The sequence below is a fragment of the Odontesthes bonariensis genome, chromosome 19, assembly GCF_027942865.1.
Source record: "Odontesthes bonariensis isolate fOdoBon6 chromosome 19, fOdoBon6.hap1, whole genome shotgun sequence".
Lineage (NCBI taxonomy): Eukaryota > Metazoa > Chordata > Actinopteri > Atheriniformes > Atherinopsidae > Odontesthes > Odontesthes bonariensis.
The window spans coordinates 4593975-4615502 of NC_134524.1; the positions used below are offsets into that span (position 1 = coordinate 4593975).

General features: G+C 41.0%; 1 protein-coding gene across 2 annotated transcripts in view; it reads left to right on the forward strand.

Moving 5' to 3' along the window:
* Nucleotides 1-16021, forward strand: part of trim2b (tripartite motif containing 2b) — a 34253-nt gene extending 18232 nt beyond the window's left edge. Inside the window, exons 2-14 of one of the 2 annotated variants that reach the window (XM_075451089.1) lie at nt 640-1323; nt 3857-4017; nt 4525-4705; nt 4821-5080; nt 5179-5317; nt 6253-6438; nt 8346-8541; nt 8911-9014; nt 9368-9535; nt 9675-9843; nt 10303-10373; nt 10463-10603; nt 10695-16021. In XM_075451089.1, the coding sequence (XP_075307204.1) occupies nt 1225-1323; nt 3857-4017; nt 4525-4705; nt 4821-5080; nt 5179-5317; nt 6253-6438; nt 8346-8541; nt 8911-9014; nt 9368-9535; nt 9675-9843; nt 10303-10373; nt 10463-10603; nt 10695-10847 (2028 nt within the window). In that variant the 5' untranslated portion in view covers nt 640-1224 and the 3' untranslated portion in view covers nt 10848-16021. The remainder of the gene's footprint in view (nt 1-639; nt 1324-3856; nt 4018-4524; nt 4706-4820; nt 5081-5178; nt 5318-6252; nt 6439-8345; nt 8542-8910; nt 9015-9367; nt 9536-9674; nt 9844-10302; nt 10374-10462; nt 10604-10694) is intronic. The other variant, XM_075451090.1, reaches the window with a different exon arrangement.
* The last annotated feature ends 5507 nt before the right edge of the window (nt 16022-21528 follow it).

Genomic DNA, 21528 nt, shown 5'->3' on the forward strand with positions numbered 1-21528 from the left:
CAGAAATAAATTCGATCTGAAAATAAGTAAAATCACAGATTCAGCTACTGTAAGACTGTGAATGGAAGTAAATCTTTGTCCGGTGAGTTAGAAGCGTCACCTTCAAGAGTTCATGTGAGGTTAAAATAGTTTAAATATGTGAAAAACAGTAGATTAACTGCGAAAGCAAAGCAACATCGAGAGCTAAGAATATTTTCAAAGGATCGAAGATACAGAACACGCACAAAAAAGGTTTTTAATACTTTATCGTTTGATGGAAGTTCTGGAACTTCTTTATGAATAAAAGCAGTTTTGTATGTGACAAAGTTTTAAAGTTTCGCTGAAATGAACAAAAAGGAAAAAAGTTGGACTGAGCAACTGGAAGCACGTCGAGGAGAAGCTGTAACTCTGTGTCTGGCAAACTGAGACCCTCAGTTCCTGCTTCATGCCCAAAAAAGAGGCAAATCAAGCATCCATGTTTATCAGCCAAGTCAACACTATGACACTATGATCATCCACTTTACACTGAACGGTTAACTTTACTGCCATCTGGTGGCCAACAGAGGAACTGCAGAGTGGGTCATCTAGCTTTGTCTGTAAAAGCCTTTTCTTTATCTGCTTTTCTGGTTAATCTTTATCTCTCTCCTCTCTTTCTCCTAGGAACCATCAGATTCTGAACTCGGCTTGAAACGTCTGTGAATTAAAAAAAAACTTTTGCTTTGCCTCATATTATACCTGAGGAGGACTGGACTGGCTTCTCACAAACCGCAGTTCTCTTGTTTTTGGTGTTTCAAGAGGCATATAGCAGTCTGGGACAAGAAAACACAGGAAGCAGAAGGATGTTTAACAAGACAAACCTTTTTACCCAGCTGTAATCTTAGTGTACAGGCTCACTTGAAGGGTATTACCCCCTCTTTTCTGCATGAGGCTTCCAGAAAGGGAAGCCGACGTGGCTGATTGTGCCCTAAAATTGCATCTAAGGTCCAGGCATTCTTTATGGGGCGCTAGACTTCAACAGGCTTTTTCCTGAGATCCATCCTGTGACAAGAGTCACACTGTGAAGGTTTCATCCCGTCTCTCAAATCTACGATGGAGTAAACAAAAAAGACGAGAGGTTTGCTCAAGGAAACAAAACCCAAACAAAGTGGTGAACCTTGAGTCTGAAAAGTAAGCCCCCTCCCCTGGCTGCAGTGTGGACTAAGGGGTGTGTTCGGAGGTTCACCCCCACCAGGCTGCCACTCGTAGATGGAGGCCCACCAACACTCCCCAGATAGCAGCAGTGAGGAGTGCACCGTCCTGGAAGCTCCGCCCGGCAAAAACACCTGCCCGCAGCATGCAGGGAAGGTAAAAAGATGCTCCTTCAACAGAAAGTAACCTCCTTATGACAACTGCTGCATTAAAATGCTGAGGGTCACAAAGACTCGTTGGTTAAACAAAGCTTAAAAACAAGAAAAAGACAATTGTATGGCTTTCATTACGTCCGCTTGTCTATTATCTAAATGCCGTAAACTGTGGAATCTGCACAAGGCTAAAAGTCGGTCTCAAACCCATCTCGTAAGTCCTCACCCAACTGAACCCGACTGGCACCCGAATCTGACCTTTAGGAACCACTTCATGTCCCCAATCTTCTTCACAGACTGGAGGATTCAGCTGTTGGCTTAACTCCTTTGCCATCAGGGATACTAAATCTGGTTACTTGTCATGTAAGGATGGGAACTGAATAGAAATAATTAGAGCTCAGAGCTTTATGCAACAAAACAACCCAAAACTCAGTTCCCCGTCGGGAGCTTTTGGGTTTTGGTTGGGTTGCAGAACCTTCCCTTTTGCTACATAAAGACAATGGGCCTAATGCAAGAACCGTTCGTACGCACAGATTTGTTCTTAAGTCGTCCGTACGAGTGATTTAAGAGAATTTGCGCATTCACCAATCTTTTCGTATTTTACGTTTTCTTTCAGGTACAAACAGAATTTACGAGTGATCCAGATCTGTCATAGGAGTTTCCTAAATTAGTCCGCTGTTATTCAAATCACGTTTGCTTGACTATTGGATTGTATATTTAATTACTTTGAAGAAAACATAGATAAATATACATTATACCCCATAATTATGCTGACATTATTCTGTTTGACTTAAATTGTGCACTAATTGAAGGTTCATTTGAATCTGTATATAACAAGGTCAATAGGAAGCGTAACCAGCGGCTGACTTTCTACTTTCGGATGCCTTAGTGCGTCAGGCTCTTGGAAGAGACCGTGTAGATATCCATGTGGAGACAGACGAATGGCTGACATCGCGATTAAGATTCCAAAGGACTGTGCTGCTACAAATATGCAGCTTGCTAGAGCCACGACTCCAGAGAGAAACACGCCGATCAAACCCAATTCCACCACACGCCCAGGTCCTCACCACCCTTGGATTTTTGGCCACTTGAACCTTTCAGAGGGAGATTGGAGACAGATCGGGGGTGTCCCAGTCCTCTGTGAGTCGTGCGCTCCCCTTGGTCATCAAAAGTCTCATCAGTTTATCACCCATGGTACATCAAATTCCCATTCGCCGCTGTCCAACAAGAACAAATTAAGAGGGACTTTCATCCCGTGGCTGGACTGCCAATCATAATTGGAGCATGAGATACATATATGCATCAGAGCACCCGTACTATCGTGGAGCGCACTGAGCTGAAGGCCAGGTGGGTGTGTCTCGATACCTCGTTCATGGCGCAATATTGCCATGAACGAGGGTCTCCTACTACCTGAACCAGCCCAGGCAGACCAGAAGGTGTGGTGCCAGAAGACCCCCCTCATGGACCGCCCCATCAAAGAGCCATCATGATGAGGCAACAACTGATTGCACGGCTTTAGTTGCAGTCATCGATCTGCTGCCTATGGCGAGACGTTTTTTTTAAGCCATTTTAATATCAAACCATTTATTTTTTTTATTTCGGTGACACGGTATTAACAGCACTCGTAATTGCTTCCCATTTCTTTGCTTTAGCAGTTCCCGTAATTCCACTGCTGACACTGCTAAAATGACAGATTTTCTTTTTTGGATCTCTGAAAGCAGAACTTCAGTCTCAGAGCCCGTAAAGTTGTTCTTTTTGCGCCTTGATGTCATTTTCATGACTCAACACTCAACACTTCCTGGTACAGGACAGAGGAAGCACAGCCTTATATGGTATCATTTTGGGCGTGGAGTATGCAAATCTACTATCCTCGTGCACGTGAACTTAGATACGCACGAGTGGGATTCATCATTTACGCAGGTCGTTTACACACTTTTTCCGAAGTTAAGAGCGCTTGTTGAATCTGACGTGGCGTGTTCGTACGAGACCTTATTACGAAAAGAGAAATTTAGAATAAAAATACGAAAATGTTCTTGCATGAGGCCCAATGAGTACCATTCTTTTATCAGTGATGCTCGAATTCTAATTTGATTGGACTAATTCAAAGGAATCGTTTGATAATTACAGAAAAAAAAAAATGCTTTCTTAAAAAGAGTTAAATGTTCAGATTATTTCTTGCACGCACTGTAAATATTAAGCCAGAGCCAGCAGCTCATTAGCTTAGCTTAGCTTAGCTTAGCTTAGCACAACAACCGAACATGGTGGAAACTAAATTTAGGCAACCAGAGATTGAAGGATCAAATTATCCCTGTATTTCACATCGTTTCGAAATCACACTAAAAATAACTCAACTTGATATGAAGCATCAGCAAAACAGCTCAAAACATGATACTCTGTTGGCTTCAGGTTCAGGAGGTCGGTCAGACATTTCCCTTTGAAACCACAATGAGATTAAATAGACAAATGTTAGATCAGATTCAGTGTCAGTCCACATCATCCGTCCGTCCGTCTCTGGCTGAACACCCCTCCCTCTGCAGGTGGCTGACCTGTACTGTTCGGTGTGTGAATGTGCGCTGTGTGAGGACTGTGTGTTGGAGCACGAAGAGCACCCCAAGGTGCCCCTCAGCCAGGCCCTGGAGCAGCACCGCTGCAGGCTGCAGGAGAGGCTTGGCGCTGTCCAGAACAGGTACGAGTCGAGGTGGGAACCACAAACACCAGACAGCACACACATTTTTTTTTTACCAATGTGTCACTTGTTGTAATTTTACTTTGATAGCAAAGGATGTTATGAGTGTATGCATCCAGTAGGGGGCTCTCTCATCAAACAATTCCCATTCAACAGTCATTCCTTGTCAATACAGTCCTTATGAAGGTGTCTTATCTTAATTTAAATCACTAAACAGCCTTTCCATATCGTCACTGATTAGAGCGTATGTCAGGTCTATAAAAATCGGTACTCAGACCTATGGTAAAATATTAGAATAATTCACTTACATAAGTAGACATATCAGGACACTCAAAGTTAAATGAGAAAACACCCCCATCTGGTGGACATATAGGGAACTGCAGGTTGAGGGATAGAAGATTTATCAGGATGCTAAAGACACAACTATTTACATTTTTCATTTAATGAGTTAAAGAGTGTAATTGGTGTTCTGCAAATTAGGGACAAGTTTGGCCTTACCTTTAAATCTCCTCCCTCCAGACTCCCTCAGATTTCAGATGCACTGTCCTTCGTTAAGGAGATCCTCCAGCAGCTGACCAATCAGAGAGCTTCCATCGAAGAGGACATCCAGTCAAGCTTTGAAGACCTGCACAAGCAGCTCGATGTTCGGAAGAGTGTCCTGCTGATGGAGCTGGAAGTCACATATGGACTCAAACAGAAGGTGCAAACGTGTCAAAATAAGATCAATTAGTTTAGTTCCGAGTATATTACCTTTTATGCTTGTAAAGGTACAACCTAACGCGCTGCTTGGATAAAAGATAAGTTTCCGTCTCTAGGTCCTCCAAGCCCAGATAGACAATCTTGTCCGAGGAGAGGGGGACATCACGTCCACCTGTACCCAGACAGAGGAAGCTCTGGCTGGGGAAGCATGTGTGGCGAGCCTGCAGGTGGAACGTGAGCTGGAGGAGAGGCTGATAGAGCTGGCTCGCTTTCGTTTGTCATGCCAGCCGGAGGAAAATGACCAGCTGGATCTGGTGATGGAGACAGATGGACTAAGAAAGTCCATACACAACCTGGGAACCATCGTCACGACCAGGTGAGACCATTCTGACAGCAAATATTCTGGACAGAGTTCAAAGTAAACCTCTTCTAACCTCTTTTTTTGTGTATATAAAACTTCTTCATCTGCTTCAGCGCGGTGGCAAGCCAGAGCGAAGCCATGGGTGCCGGCCTTGAGCAGTGCATTGTGGGGCATCCTGCTTCTGTTACCATTGTGACAAGAGACAAGTCAGGGGGAGCCTGCAAAAGTGGAAACGCAATCCTGTCCGCTGAGGTTTGTTTTATGGCTGCACTCAAATTAAATGTAGCACATTTCTGTGAACAGGCTTTGGCACCTTAGTTCAACCGTCAGAAATCTGGGAGTGACCTTTGACCTTTGACCTTTGATCTGAGGTTGGACAAACAAATGAATAATGTCGTCAGGACTAGTTTTTTCCAGCTGCGTCTCCTGGCCAAAGTTGAAATGTTTTTAAGTCGTCATGACCTTGAGAAAGCCATCCATGCCCTGATAAGTTGAAGGTCAGACTATTGCAATGCCCTTTATGTGGGCGTCTCCCAGTCTTCTCTCAGCCGCCTTCAGCTGGGGCAGAACGCTGCTGCCCGTCTTTTAACCAACACCAACAGACGTGTGCACATCACTCCTGTTCTTAACTCCCTCCATCGGCTTCCTGTCCTTTAGAGAACTGACTTTAAACTTTTAATGTGTGTTTTTAAAGCTCTTAACGGCCTCGCCCCGTCGTATTTATCTGAGCTTTTAACAGTCCTGGTAGAGCTCTGAGGTCAGCAGATCAGTTTCTGCTGGAAGTGCCCAGGTCAGAATACAAACCCTGGGGTGAGCGAGCCTTTTCCCAAAGCTGCCCCCAGGCTCTGGAATAAGCCCCCCGTCCAGCTGCCTCTTATTTCTGACCTGGGCCTCTTCAGATCTAGGCTAAAAACCTACTTATTTAGGATGGCTTTAATACCCAGTAGTATGATGACAGTTTTATTTTATCTTATATTATTAGATTTTGCTGTATTTTATTGCTTTCACTGTTCTTTTATTGTTTTTATTTGTTTTTACTTCTTCTTCTCTTTATTTATTACCTGCTGTAAAGCACTTAGGTACACCGTAAGGATCGTCTGTAAAGGGCTGTATAAATAAAGTACATTTACATTTCTGTGAACAGGTTCCCTCTGAGATGACTAATCATGACCCACATGTTCATGCAGGTGTTCACCCCAGATGGCAGCATCGTAGACGGTGAGATCGTCGACCACAAGAACGGGACGTACGAGTTTGTGTACACGGTGCCAAAGGAGGGCGACTTCTCACTGGCTCTCCGTCTGTACGACCAACACATTAAAGGAAGTCCCTTCAAACTGACCATCACCAAGGTCTTAGAGGCAGAGGTAGAGGTGGGTGGAGTCCTCTTCTTCTCCTGCTGTTACAACATTTGCATGACAAAGTTGCCAAATTCTTGCCAGCCAAGTCTAAGGTATGCTAGTCAAACCGCTCATCTTCTCTTTCCTGAAAGTGTGTTTAAATGGTCCAAAATGCCCAAATTAGAAGATGAGTTGAAAACACACTTTAAGACAGCCACAATCCCAAGATTCACGTTTCTGCTCTGGGGAACGAGACCTACTCTTAGACCTATTATGATCGAGTCCCATTACGACTATGTCTTCCATGCTAATAGCTCAACATGCTGTTATTAACTTTGGAGAATTAGCCATTTCCTGGAACTTAGCATAGGTTCAGAACTCAACTGCGGCCAAAGTAAAGGTCAGTTTTAAGGACACCTATGAATCCTCTATTTCTCTCAGTGATCTGCATTTAAAGTCGTATGAAAATAAAGAATACTCCCTATCGGTTCTAAATTTTAATGTTTGAGGACGTCATAATGAATCATCGGTCCTCACCGGTGGTCTAACCTAACTTACCCTAACAATGGACATCTTGCTTAATGTTTCTGTGATGCTGGCTATCAACTCTGTAAGTCAACCCAGGTTTTCAGACTCTGGATATGCACGTGTTTACATAAAAAAGGGTCTTATTCTGCCTTAAGGAACACTGGCTGCCATGGTTTAAAATGCTCTTTGAACCAAATGAAAAACGATTCAAAGCAGTTATTGGTCTACTTATAAACATCTTAAGTTCATTTTCAGGCTTACAGACTCTAAAATGTTCATCAAAAAGGGTTTTAGCTGTCCAGGAATTGAAGTTGGTTTTTGAAACATTTTATCAGATGGATATGTGGACATGAATAAAAACAAGGGGAGTTTGGTACACTGTGCACTCACACACTGTAAGAGGAACAGCAAGGAAATCATTTCAAGCTCACAAATCATTTCAATAAATCCAATTTTCGACATCTTGGAATATCAATGGGAACAGGTTTTAGAGTAGGCTGTTTCTGTTTGAGGTTGATTATTCTCTTCTTCTGACATGTTTTTGTTTAATTTTCTTACAGAACTGCTTGGTTGCTTTTACTTGCGTTGATATCTTAGCATGAGTTGTCGTGAACCAGAAGTTATACTGGGTCTATGCTACTTTTTAAATTAATTCATTTATTATCATTAATATTATTATTATTATTATTATTATTATTAGTTAGTAGTAGTATTTGTATTAGAATTGGTATTATTATTGTTGTTGTTAATATACAATCATTGTAAATATTAATAATTTTTTGAGCTACTTGACTAATTTGAATTTCCCCCATTGGGGGATGAATAAAGTATTTTTCTATTCTATTCTATTCTTCTATAAAATGTATTCATTATGAATGATTTGACCCAAGGTCAAAGTAAATGGTGTAGTTCTGTCCAATCTTATGACCGATACTGTACGTTTTTTTTACATTTTAAAGTGTTTTTGGAAACATTTAAACTAGTATCTTGTGTGTTTAGATAAATGTTTTCTAATTATAATGAAACCTAAGAAAAGCCACAACATTTTAGTGAGCCTAATACCACATTTGCTTATTCTGTATGGCAGGGATACCCACATCTGGTCCTCGAGGGCCGCTGTCCTGCAGGTTTAAGATGTTTTCCTGCTTCAACACACTTGATTCAGATCAATGCACCATCAGCAGGCTTGTGCAGAACTTAACAATCCTTTGAAGAGATCCATTTCATTTGAATCAGGTGTGTTGAAGCAGGGAAACATCTAAAACCTGCAGGACCGGATGTGGGTATCCCTGCTGTATGGTCTCCTCAGCCTGTACAAATATTTTCAAAGTAGAACAGCAATTAAACTCTTTAAGTTCATACTTGTATTTACATATCGTCGCTGTGTCATCCTTCTGTTATCGTCTCTCCAGGTATCTCCCTCGACCACAACGGCAACCAACTCAGCCGCAAACGCCACCCCGTCCACAGGCTCCTCTGAAGGGGCAAAGAGACGAGGCAAGTCCCCCGGCCAGAAGAAGAAGGGCTCCAAGAGGGCCAGCAGCGCCTTGGGTACGCCGCGACGCAAAACTCAGAACCCCATCGAAGATGACCTCATCTTCCGGATTGGTGAGACATTCCTCTGTCATTATGCATTTAAATCCCTGAGAATCAGGTGGTGGTTGTACTAAAGGCACTGAAGCCAAAGCTCTTATTAAAGTGACAACACACATTGTTGACTGTTAGACTAATCAGGCATTTTGAAAGGCTGGTTTGCACTCTCTTACATCAAAGACTGTTTCTAAAATGTTCCCTTCATAGTTAACAGTCTACACGGAGGTACAGATTCACCAATCAAATACAGTCAAATATCAAAATAACCTACCTGACCAAAGGGTGTTGTGCCGATGATATTTTTGTTATAGACAAAACAGGTGAAATGTCAAATGTTAAACAGAAAAATGGTGCTTGTTCAGTTTTGTTTGATGTTTTCTTCAGGAACAAAGGGGAGGAATAAAGGAGAGTTCACCAACCTTCAAGGAGTGGCTGCCTCCTCCAGCGGCCGGATACTGATAGCCGATAGCAACAATCAGTGTGTTCAGGTATCCTTCGTTTTTTTGTCCGGTCCTCGGGTCTTCATAGGGTGCATATGACACCTGAAAGTATTTTATCTGCACTCCTCACTTTTAAATTAATTAATTAATGATTATTGGGGTTTTTAAAAAATTGTAAAATTTTAATTATTTTTTATTTTTATTTTTATTTATTTTTTAATTATTATTTTTTATTCATTTATTTTTTTTATTTTTTTATTGTTTTTTAAATGATTTTATTGCCTTCTTGTGATTTTATGTAGCTGTGAAACACTTTGAATTGCCTTGTTTACAAATTGTGCTCTATAAATAAAATTGCCTTGCCTATAACCGACAAACTGGGAAATGTATCACATCTCCAGATTTTCTCCAATGAGGGCGAATTCAAGAGTCGTTTTGGGGTGCGTGGACGGTCGCCGGGCCAGTTGCAGCGGCCGACAGGTGTAGCTGTGCACCCCAGTGGTGACATCATCATCGCCGACTACGACAACAAGTGGGTCAGCATTTTCACCTCTGAGGGCAAGTTTAAGGTAAGAGCTTAAGGGCTGCGGGATCACCGTGAGCCTGGAAGTCTTCTTTTATGTATAAACATAAACTGTTCGACGTCTAATCTCTCGTGTGTTGCTGAGTTTTTCTTCATCCATGCTGGTTGCATTTGCTGTCCACCAGGCAAAACTCGGCTCTGGTAGACTCATGGGGCCAAAGGGCGTGTCCGTGGACCAAAATGGCCACGTGATCGTGGTTGACAACAAAGCGTGTACGGTTTTCATCTTCCAGCTGACTGGCAAACTCATCACCAAGTTTGGTAGTCGAGGCAACGGTGACAAGCAGTTTGCAGGTAATGTTTATTCCAAGAGATAGGAATTCATTAACTCATACTATCAAATAGAACAAGCACTATCATTTAAATAAGACTTTTTGATCATATTTAAACAACTAACACAATTCCTGAGTGGACAATGTGAGTTTTTGAGAAGAAAACAGCGATTATACTTAATTTTTCAAGATGCGATTTGAAAATTAAAGCATCAGAAACTACTACAAGTGACTGATTTTCATCAATGAAAGCAGGTGAGGTATCAGGAGTCAGCTTTGTGAACCTTTGAACTTGATTGGTAACTTAAGAATGGCTGTGACTTGATGAATAACTCTTACTCTACTAATAATGAGTTCTTCGCCATATAGATTAATCTTCTTCTTGGAAAAAAAATAAAATATTTGAGTGGGTAAAGTTGATGTTAGTTGAGGTAAAATGTCAGCAGTAATGTGATACTGTCTCTATGTTCCTGCCCTGAAGGTCCACACTTTGCAGCCGTAAACAATAACAATGAAATCATCATAACGGACTTCCATAACCACTCTGTCAAGGTACATAATATATAGCATTTACTCTGTAGCTCGCCGTAGAATAAAAGAAAAGCTTTAGTCTAATGTTGTTGATATCTTTGTTTGGTCAGGTTTTCACCCCCGAGGGAGAGCTAGTGTTAAAGTTTGGCTCAAATGGGGAAGGAAATGGCCAGTTTAACGCTCCAACTGGTGTAGCGGTTGACATTAATGGGAACATCATAGTAGCTGATTGGGGAAACAGCAGAATACAGGTACAACACTGATCCACAGGGTTTTCAAGCATGTAATGACAAAAAATCCCAATTATATACACATTTCCTCTCCTGGTTCCAACATTTCCAGGTGTTTGACGGCAGCGGCTCTTTCCTGTCCTACATCAACACATCGGCGGACCCGTTGTACGGCCCACAAGGTCTGGCTCTGACCTCAGATGGACACGTGGTGGTGGCTGACTCTGGCAACCACTGCTTCAAAGTCTACCGCTACCTACAATGATAAAGGCACGGATGGAAACACTGAAGTGGAAGCTGGAGACAGGTGGACGAGGGAAGGTTAAAATGGGGGGATACGGCGCACAATGTCATAGTCTTAGTATCACTGCATGAACCTGTACCACGGGATGGATAAAAAAAGAAGAAACTCCACGGAAAAGAGTTGGCTTACATCAGAACTTCACTGCAGGTGTGTACTTTTGATGATCTTTGATCAAGAACGTAACGTAATGAAGATGGAAATATAAGATGATGGCCTGAAGAACTGCCAAAACCCTCCAGGAAATCAGAGAAATATCGCAGAAGGGGATGCAGGAATGATGTAAGTAGAGACAGTTGTGTTAACGTTGGTATCGTCCAATTTGGGGGTCGCTATTTCCCCCTAAGTTTGGCACGGATGGATCAATGGAAGACTAGATGGATGAAAGTTTTCCAAAGAAAAGAGAAAAACCAATTGATGATGAAACCACTGCTTGAATCTACAATATTGTGACTGTTGGATTAAGGGATCAAACAAATATCAAAGGCATGAATACATAAATGTGGATATTTGGAGAGAATGGATTGGAATGTTTCAAGTTTTATAATGTTTTGCCTTGTTGTATGTAATAGACAAAATAATGGCCAATGAGCTAAAAGTGCTCCATGTCTAAGGCAACTTTTTGTTATTCCACGTTATTAAAACTTCCTCGAGAGACTTTGCACCACAGTTTAAACCTAACAATTCTTTGAGGTGGTCAGGGTGCCCTTAAGCAAAGCTGTCAGTTTTGCAGTTGTGCTGGAAAATGTGTGAATGTCTAAATGTTTAAAGGAATTGCTTAAAGGGCAGCAATGTAAGGGCAGCCTCATACAGACAAATCTCCTTTGACTGAATGAGGATGTATAAAGAATTAATAAAGTTATTGAAGTGTCCCTTTAGTACCAAGCACTAGTGGTGAATCTGCCATCCAATTGGCTACCAATGGCAGATTAATAGGGTTAGATGACCACAATGTCTTGATCCCTATATGAAAAGTAAAAGGGGGTACTTTCACTTCTTAAAAACTAAGGGGTGCCCTACCGTAGCCCCAAGGGGAGGAACTAGGAGTGAGCCCAAGACATGGACCCCTTTTAGCCTGTTGTGCATTGTTTGTACATTAGGATCGTTTGAATGTGGAATGTTTATTTTCTTTCCCATATACCTGTATACTTTTTTTGAAATCTTAAACAATAGATTCAACATTAGGAAACAACTGCTTGACTCTGACTGTCTGAATGATTGGCTGGATTGTCACGGTGGCTTTGGCAAGCAGCATCGTATGTGATGGGTCGTCCGTTCATATATTTTTCCTGAGAAAATCGATGCATTGAGAAAAAAAAACCCATCTATAAATCTATCCTATATATTTGTGAGAATACCTTGTAATAATATGTTAAATTCTCAAAATGATCAGCATAATTCCAAACAGCAACATTTTTACACACTTGTTTCTGCTTGTTGTCTTAGTAACGGGAAACCAAGAGGCAGGAGATTGTCATAGCTGAAGGTTCTGGAACCTTTTTCCAGTTCCGTAGGATGCTGCTTGTACAATTCCACGTGTTCTGTCACAAAGAAAAAAAGAATACCTCAGTGTTTTGGAAGCATGCCTCTGCTATCATGTGATTGTCTACAACAAACCTACCAAGTTTCAACTGTACCCTTTTTGGATTCTCCAAACCCGTTATGCGTGCAGACCATTCAGGAAGCAGATACAGACACAGATGTTTTCAGTTTCTGGTACAAGAACAAACGAAATTTAAATTTAAAGGCTAAACCCTGGTTGAACAAAGGGTAAGTGTATGTACAACTTAGTGTCATGGTTAAACATAAAATAGGTACTGTGTTTACGGGCGAAACTAAAGGACATGCACATGACATAATACTCTGATAATGCTCACCGATTGTCAAAAAGGCTGTTTTATTGGCGTAAAAACAGAGAAAACACGTTTAAATTGGTAATTGGCTATTGTGGAATCAGCGTTACCGACAAATTAAGTAAGAAGTCAGAGTTAATTTGATAGGAAGGAAGATAGTGGATCTGCTATGTTAGATATTTAGATAAAAGATTATTTTGAACCATATTTTGACAAACTATTGACTACTACCACTGCTACTTAGCGTCCTTTGTTTATAGTCCGTGTAACTGCAGTATTATTGAAATTAACTGCCTTTGCAATCCTGATCCTGAGATTCATCAGTCAAATGTCATTCCACTGTCATAGATTAAAAAGGTAAAATCGTGCCCCTAAAACATTTTTTCTCAACTTTGCTCACAAAGTATAACGTGGGCTGCACGGTGGACTCCATACCATACCTTAGTTAAACTGTTACTATAAACCTAACCCTAACCTTTGGGTTCACTCACTTGGGCGGCTGTAGCTCAGGAGGAAGAGCAGTCGCCCACCAATCGTAAGGTGTTTCGACTCGAACTTCCCCGGGCCACATGTCGCAGTGTCCTTGGGCAAAACACTGAACCCCACGTTGCCTACCGAGGCATCCATCGGTGCAGGAATGTGCATGAATGTGTGTAAATGAGTAGAAAAGCACGTAGTTATAGACGAAGCCATGCTGTATGAGTGTGAGTGAATGGGTGAATGTGGCATGTAGTGTTGAAGCACTTTGAGTGGTCAGTTAGAGTAGAAAAGCACTCTACAAGTACAGTCCATTTACCATTTACTCACTTATAGAGCACTACATTTACCGATCTTATTTTTCCACTGGGGTCCACTTTAATTTAGCTGACAAATACTGCCTTGAAGTTTGACCAGGTATCTGGCCTTTAAATGCCTTCAGAATTTGCTCGTTGGCTTTTTCTGGCCCAAAATTGAGGCGCATATAAAAATTTCGAACACTGATTTTTAGCCAGGTGCTAATGTCCACGGTCCATAGATTCTTTGGTAAGTTTCGAAGATTCCTGTTGAGACCAAAAGCTTTAAAGATAACAAGCAGCCATGTTGGGTGTTTTTTGCCAGTTAGTGGCATGTCGAGGTGGAACCATGAAGTTGGTGCATTCCCTTTATTTTCGTCATGGCACTCAATTCAATTCAATTCAATTCAATTCATTTTTATTTAGATAGCGCCAAATACAACAAATGTCATCTCAAAGCACTTGGATAATAACTTAGATAATCCTTACCTACACTTTACATATTTTGTATCTAGGAAAGAAATGATCACCCAATGAAAGTAAACAGTCACTTATAACAGAAACTCGAAAAACAATAAAGTTTAGAAAGTAATGGGACAAAGAAGAAAAAAACTCGTCTTTAACTCCATCACCAAAAGCTTCCAGCCTCTTAAAACTGGCGCTCCTTTCGTGACACTTTCCCAAAATGTCATGTGATGGCAGTGTCATGCCAGTTTGAGGCTGTCAAATTGTGGTTAGTTGTGTGTAATGTTAATTGGTTAATCTCTTGAGGATGCAGTAGAAGGAATAAATGTAGCTAAGCAAGTAAAATGCTAATGGTGGAGTAGCTTCATGCAAACCAAGGGTCTAATGAGAAAGAAACTAATTAAATGTTCTACTTTCAGTGTGAAAACGCTGCACACGCATCTGTTTTGATATTCGCAGTGCACACCAAATGGTACATGCTGCCACCAATCCAAATCAGTTGCTTATTCCAGAGGTTTAGTGTTGTGCCGCTGTTTTGTGAATGGACTGCATACATGTTCAGTGTAGCCATGACGCAAGCTCCTGGTTTACAACATTTTCACGAGCCGATTTACAGTGATGCTAGTGCAGAAGGGGAAATGACATATAATTGCAAAGCATTTACATGTTAGTGTAGAAGAAGTGCTGTGTGATAATAATAAGAATTCTACTAAGCATTTACATAAGCTGCTGCTTACAAAAGAAAAACATCTGAGTCATTCAGCACTAGGTATGGACAATTTCAACATGCACTATTATAAAGAAACTATCTTTGTTGGTTAACAAATGCTTCTGCATCATCTTCAGTTTTATGAAAACAGGAATATGGAAACAATAATCAATATAATCCATTTAAACTGTCTGTAAGTTACTACTGGTATTTATTATTTATTAGTTAAGTAATGAGTTAATTTGATCCTGCCATTTGATTGTGTTCCACCACGTGCATTGAAATTCTTAAGTGCCCATATTCTTTTGATGCATTTCATCTTGTGCTCTGAATCAAAATGTGATTGCTGTGACTGTTGTGACTGGACCAATGTGTTTAATTAAGTTATATTATTTTTGTCAAAATAAAGTTGGCATGACGTAGAGGATCAACAACCAAGCTAGCTAATTTGAAAAACAGCTATTTAGCATTGCATTTCATGTTGAAACCAATGGACACGTTTAGCATAAAGCTAGTTTTAACTAGCTAGTTAGTTGTGGCTTAAAATGACACAATAGCTAATAGCACAACAGCTGCTAGTTTTTAAATGCTGGTACTGGTGGTTTTAAAACCATTTAAATGACAATTAGCTTTTGGTTGTTTGTGCCATTGGTTTGAATCTTAAATGCTTGTCGTTTTTACAAAATAGTTCCTAAAACCATAAAGCAAGTGCATGTTCAATAGAAATAATAGATTAAAATCCAAGTTGTCCCAAAGAGTCAATGCTGCTTTTCCATATGTGCTGATTGTGAGTCTTTTCAAAGTTAATTTTCTGACTGTTTAGCCCCCAAAAGTTCTGCTTAACCTCAGCTAGGATTATATTTCATAGATTTGTGCTGTTTTTTTCTAGCTTTTCTTTCTTTTTTTCCAACAAAATCAGACCATGTTTATACTTTGGGCCTTGTTTATGGAATATTCAGCCTTAACTTGAGAAAAACAAAAGAATGTTGTTATGATGGATGGATTGCCTTCTTTCATCTTGATTTGTAATGTATTGCAAACATTAAGCAAGAGTTAGGTAATTACCTTTAGTTAATATTAATCTGTAGTGCTGAAATAAATCTTCCAGGACATCACAAATACGATTGTTTTCACAATGAAAAAGAATAACAGCTTTAATTTAGCTTCTCCTCAGATGTACTGAATATGTGGAGTTTAAGCAGTTCTTAATGTACTTTATACAGTGTCACTTGCCTGCTCTGCCTCTCTTTGTAATTACCGTTTTACTGTCATGTCTGTTCACTGTTAAGGCTCATATCTGAATATTCACATCCACCCAACACTGAAATAAAACATTGATTCCTTAATGGCAGCCACTTGTTTTATTCTGATTTGCAAAAATTCCTCACGATAAAGGTGATGGTTGGGTTCTGTTGTCTCTTTCGATGTTTAGCTTTTTGTTTTTACATGTAAAAGTTTGGTGGAGCTCAAAAAAACCCACAAAGTCCTCATTAAAGAGGGTCATTTAAGCAGTACTTGTTTTAACTTGAATCATCATCGCCTGTAGTACGTGCCTTCGGGATAACAAAGAAACAAAACAAATCATTTACTTTGCATTTTTCATCATCTGTGGCCACATACGTGAATGTGGGACGGGGAAAGTAATGGTTCACTTGTCAGAGTAAAACGATTTTCATATTAATCAATTATACCAGTGTGTTCAGAGATGGACACAACAAAGAGCTTAATGATGATTAATAATGATGTAACATAATGAGTCAGACATTATATAAATGATATACAGATTATACAGATTTTATCATAACATAACTCAACTACATATATAAGGAAAGGTAGGTAGCACCCACCAGGACAAGTTAGGGACCAAACCATGAACAATAAACAGTAAAGGCATGGGCTTTCGTACATGTTAACTCCAAACAATACAAACTCCAGGACCAGTGAAGTTTCTTTTTAACCTTTCTTATATTGATTTGTGCATCCACGAAACACCACTACAGTGTAGAAATAGTTTACTAATTTCAGCCATTACTCTCAAATTCTTTGCATAAATATTAGGGCTGGGCAACGATTAAAATCTTTAATCTAATTAATCACATGATTTCCCTGATTAATCACGATTAATCGCGTTTGTACGCAAAATCCAAACATGAATCCAAAAGTAGTGTATAGCTTTTAGCATTTAGCTTTATTTTAAATGTGCTGCCATATGAATGAAAGTGCCATAACATTTGTTGTGCAAACACACTTTTAACATCAGCATCTTTCTGTAGTTTTTATGTAGAAGCCTCGCTCCACTGTCTGTTTCCTTGAATGACTTGCTGCTATCAGTTGTGTGTTTTGCCTTTAAGTGATATTTTAGACTGGAACTACTACGCTGAGAAGACAATTCAACTTGGCAGTGTTTACAGATGACTTTGGTTCTGTCGACTCCGCCGTCTGGAAGAACTGGAGGATTATGGGAAAAGTTTTTACTGTTACGCTCCCTATGTGTAAGGTAAGTCCTCTGTTCTTTTCCTCTAGTAGATGTAGCTATACGATGAAGGTATATGCCAGTGTTTGTACATGAGCAGACCAGTGACCGGACAAAACGTCTTTTTTCTGTGGATATCCTTTTGCGTTTCAGCTCTGCCTGCAAAGCTCCTCCCTGCAGAGGAGGCTGTTATACATAAATAGGCTGCTGACTCTCTGATTCTTAACCAGAAAAGGGTAGAGTGCCACCTCCAGGTCGGGTCATTGCCACAGGTGGAGGAGTTCAAGTATCTTGTTTGCGAGTGATGGTACGTTAGGGGGATTATACTTCCAATCTGGCCTGGGAAAGTCTCGGGATCTCTCAGGGACCTTTTGTCCCGTACGATCTGACCTTGGATAAGCGGAAGATAATGGATCGGTGTATCGTTACACCCATGCTCTGATGTGTTGGTTTCTAGTAAATTGCATTAGATGCATAGGGAGGAGCGAGAAGAAGCAATTTTTTTTTTTACTGCAGATCTGCAGTCCTCATAGCAAGACTATCAACAAGCCATGAGTGTGAGCTTCGATGCTCTTTGAAGGGTTCCTGTGGTTGCACTTTAAAGGGGTCGCTGGTGCGGGTTTGGGACGGTCCTCGTAGAGAAGCCCAGAGAATGGTCAAAGAAATGCTGTTTTCCAGACATGCTTGTTGTTTGCAACCTGCTCCTTCCATAGCTGGTTCGATCCTACAAGCTATATAGCCAGAATTAGATATTATGCATCCAAATTATCGCACCCAGCCATGAGTCTGCTGGCTGGCTCTTAACATTTATTCCATCTATATTTTAACCTGGTAGCTTTCCTAAAGCCATGCAATCCCTAGCATGGACCTAGCAACAAAAAAAGCCGCCAATGCAACATCGGAGCAACAGACTTAAGTGTCCAAGCCATAACATACACCAATGAAACATGGAAATCCTAATCACCCATCTCACAGACTAAGAAAATATGGAAACAAACTGCAACCATCTTTCCACCCAGTTTGCAACAGTTTAAACAATCACCTATACTGCAAACTGACAAGCTACACGTAGCTTCTATGCAGCCACGAGATTGACTTACACATTCTTTAAATCAGATTGATTTATCCTCTAATGTGTAATTATAAACGTTCACTAAATATATCTTTTTAAAACTCCCCTGTGTCCCCTTTCGGGAACCACCAAAAGTGTTGCTCAGTTTAGGGTCGAAAAGTAAACGATGATGCGGCTTACAGATTTCATAAAACAAAGAACTTTCTTGATTATTTACTTCTTAGACAGATGTTTGTGGTTAAAATGAAAAAAAAAACATGTATGTCCCTACATCTGAAGCGGTGTGACGTATAAATCCTCCACAAGTAGCACATTTATGATGTTGCTTATCTTCTGTCTACAACGAGCCGCCATGCGGAATCCTATTTTAAAGTATCACCAATCCTGGATAGAGCTTTTATTATTTTATTTGTTTTGCTTCTACCCATCCTTGAAAGGACATCCTCGCTCAACTTCATTCAGTGCTCTGTTTGCAGCGAGGCAGTTTTCCTGCCCGGTGCAGATACAGCAGAGGTAACACCCCAGTGCACGGCAGACATAACCAGGGTACAGATGCTATAATCATACATTTGTCTTTTTCGGAGACCAGAAACACATACAGAACATTACAGACCAGTGCCAACCCTAAACTCAGCAACAAAGTACCCGTAATGGTTAAGATTGTGAGGAAAGCCCTCCTCTTGGTTTGGTTAACGGATCCCCCGTCCCTGCCTGGTTCCCCTGGACCTGGACGCCTTAAAGCACAGAGAACTGAAATGCTGCAAAAACAGACAACTAAGAAGGTGAGGAATGACAAACTAAAAACCATAGTAAAGTTCATCAACTCAGTGATTACATCTTTTAAACTAAACCACACGAGTAAGAGCAGCCAAATACAGCAAATGTTGATGTCTCTGATCCTTTTACCCTTCTTACTCTTATGCCCCAGGTATGTCACTGGATGAACAACAGCCAAATAGCGCTCCACACAGGTCAGGGTATGAAACTGTAATTTCATAGCCCAGGTGTTGAAGAACAACACGGTCCCAAAATTGGTCAGCTCTTGGATAGCTTTGTGTCCACCAACAGAATAAAGGATGGATGCCAAGATTTCAATCAGCACCATGGCAACCATGTTGTAGGTGAAGAGGTCAGACTGACTCGTCTTTGCAGTGGTGGATGTGGAACGCCGTTGTCTCCATCGTTGAAATCCGAGGTAGAGGACGACGATGGAGAGAGGGAAGATGAGGAGGGTGTTGATGACACTGAATCCTGTGATGATGTGGCTGCTGGTTCTGAACTTGAGGCATTTGACAAAAAGAGACTGAGTGGAGAGGTTGGAGGAAGAGAAGTCGGTAGGAGGTTGGAGATCGGCGAAGGCAGAGGAGCTGACTGACATGGTCTGATTCATGGAGGTCTGAGAAGGAGAATATGAAGAGAGATCAGGAACAGAGGGGCAATTATGAAACCAAATGAAGACATGGATCATTCAAAGCATGCAAAAGTTTGATAGAAAAAACATTTCATTAAGAGTGGAGGCTGTTTTCACATTTTGTGGCACAAATCAAAAACTGCAACCTCCTAACCTTCAATCCACGATTATTAAAAACATCCTTAAGCCAGGGTTTGGTTTGCCCCATAAGAATTAACTTTTATTATATAAATGTAAGCAGTTTTAGACTATTAATACCTTGTTTTAAGGTAATTAATTTTTTTTTTTAGAAATAATCTTATATTGTAAGCCTGCCATAAGATTAATTCTAAAAAAGAATTCATGCTTTGTGCATTCGCTTGAACGTAAAGTCGTTTTGATGTGAACTTCTCATTTGCACCAGTCTGCAAGGGTCCAGACTGCACCCGGATCAATCTCCACTCAGAAAAGACAAAACCAGACTAAAGCTGGGCATACACTGTGCGATTTCTGGCCCGATTTCGACACGATTTTCACTCGTGCGACTATTTTGGAGATCGGGCCGAGTTTTGGCTCAATCGTGCGTCTCGCATCGTGTAGTATACATGGGGTAACGACAAACGATTAAGCCCTCCCGACCACCTCCCGATCGATCGGATGAAAATCAAACTTGTTTGAAATCGTGGTCGCTCCTCGTGAGGCTCTCGCACAGTTGAAGCAGCTGGACGAGCCGATTTACCTCATCCTGTCACACTACGCATGCGCAAACAAAGGCACGGAAGAGAAAATTGTCAACAGAAGAAGAAGAACACAACAGAACAGCATGGCAGCGACCGGCGACCGAGTCCGACGTGTCGTGCAGTGTGAGCAGCCAGATCGCATCAGACCATCGGATCGTACAGTGTGAGAACAGGAATCGTGAGCTGTGACGTTTTAACCCTTGCGATTCACTCGTACAGTATGAGCAGCAGCTGAATACCGCGATTGAAAAAATCGCAGAGTGTATGCCCAGCTTAAGGACATTGTCACAATGGGTGGGTAGGCAGGACATGGATGCGGACTCGAGAGATGTAAAAAGCAAACTTGGTTTATTTTTAACTTATTATTATTTTACCAAAGCAAAAGCCGGATAACAATACTAAACTGAAGGTCAAAGACATGAATGTAATTGTGACAAAACAAAACAAAAGACTTGACATAACATGGAAAAAGCACTTAGCTTAAGTCGAGTGCCGTAGCGTGGCATTAAGAGGTGAAAATCAAGGAAAAGATCTCACCAAAAGACAGGGGAGCCTGGAAACTAAATAGGGAACTGGGAGTGATAGGTGACTGAGTGCAGCTGGGGACCATGACAAACAGGTGACGTGAGTGAAACGAATGAGCAAACAGAAACTGTGGGGAAGACAATGGTAAACTAAATACAAGACATTAACCCAAAAACCAAGACATAAAACAACCTAAAACATGATAAAACATAAAACTAAAAACATGGGGAAAATCCCATGTCAGACATGAGGAGCAGAAGAGCAACTTGAATGTTTTTAGGGCTGGGCAATAAAACGCTAGCGATAGTTATTGAGGAATAACTTTTCCTCGATAGAGATTTGAAACATGGTTGATATACTTTTCCATGGATTACATTCGTCCATCTTTTGACAGACAACACAAACAGCCAACGACAACGAGAGTTGCCAATCACGTGGCTGGAATGAAGCCATGCCAGCAGCTAGCAGCTAGCAGCTAGCCGTGGCGTGTTTGTTTGTGCTGCTGCAGCCGTATAAAAACAGAAAATGAGTGCTCCCTCTGAGGAAACGACGGGAAACGCAGCCCAAGGCGTAAAGGATGACATCGTTGATGATGTTGTTGATAAGAGAGCCAGAACAGTTCGGTGGTGTGGAGGTATTTTGGTT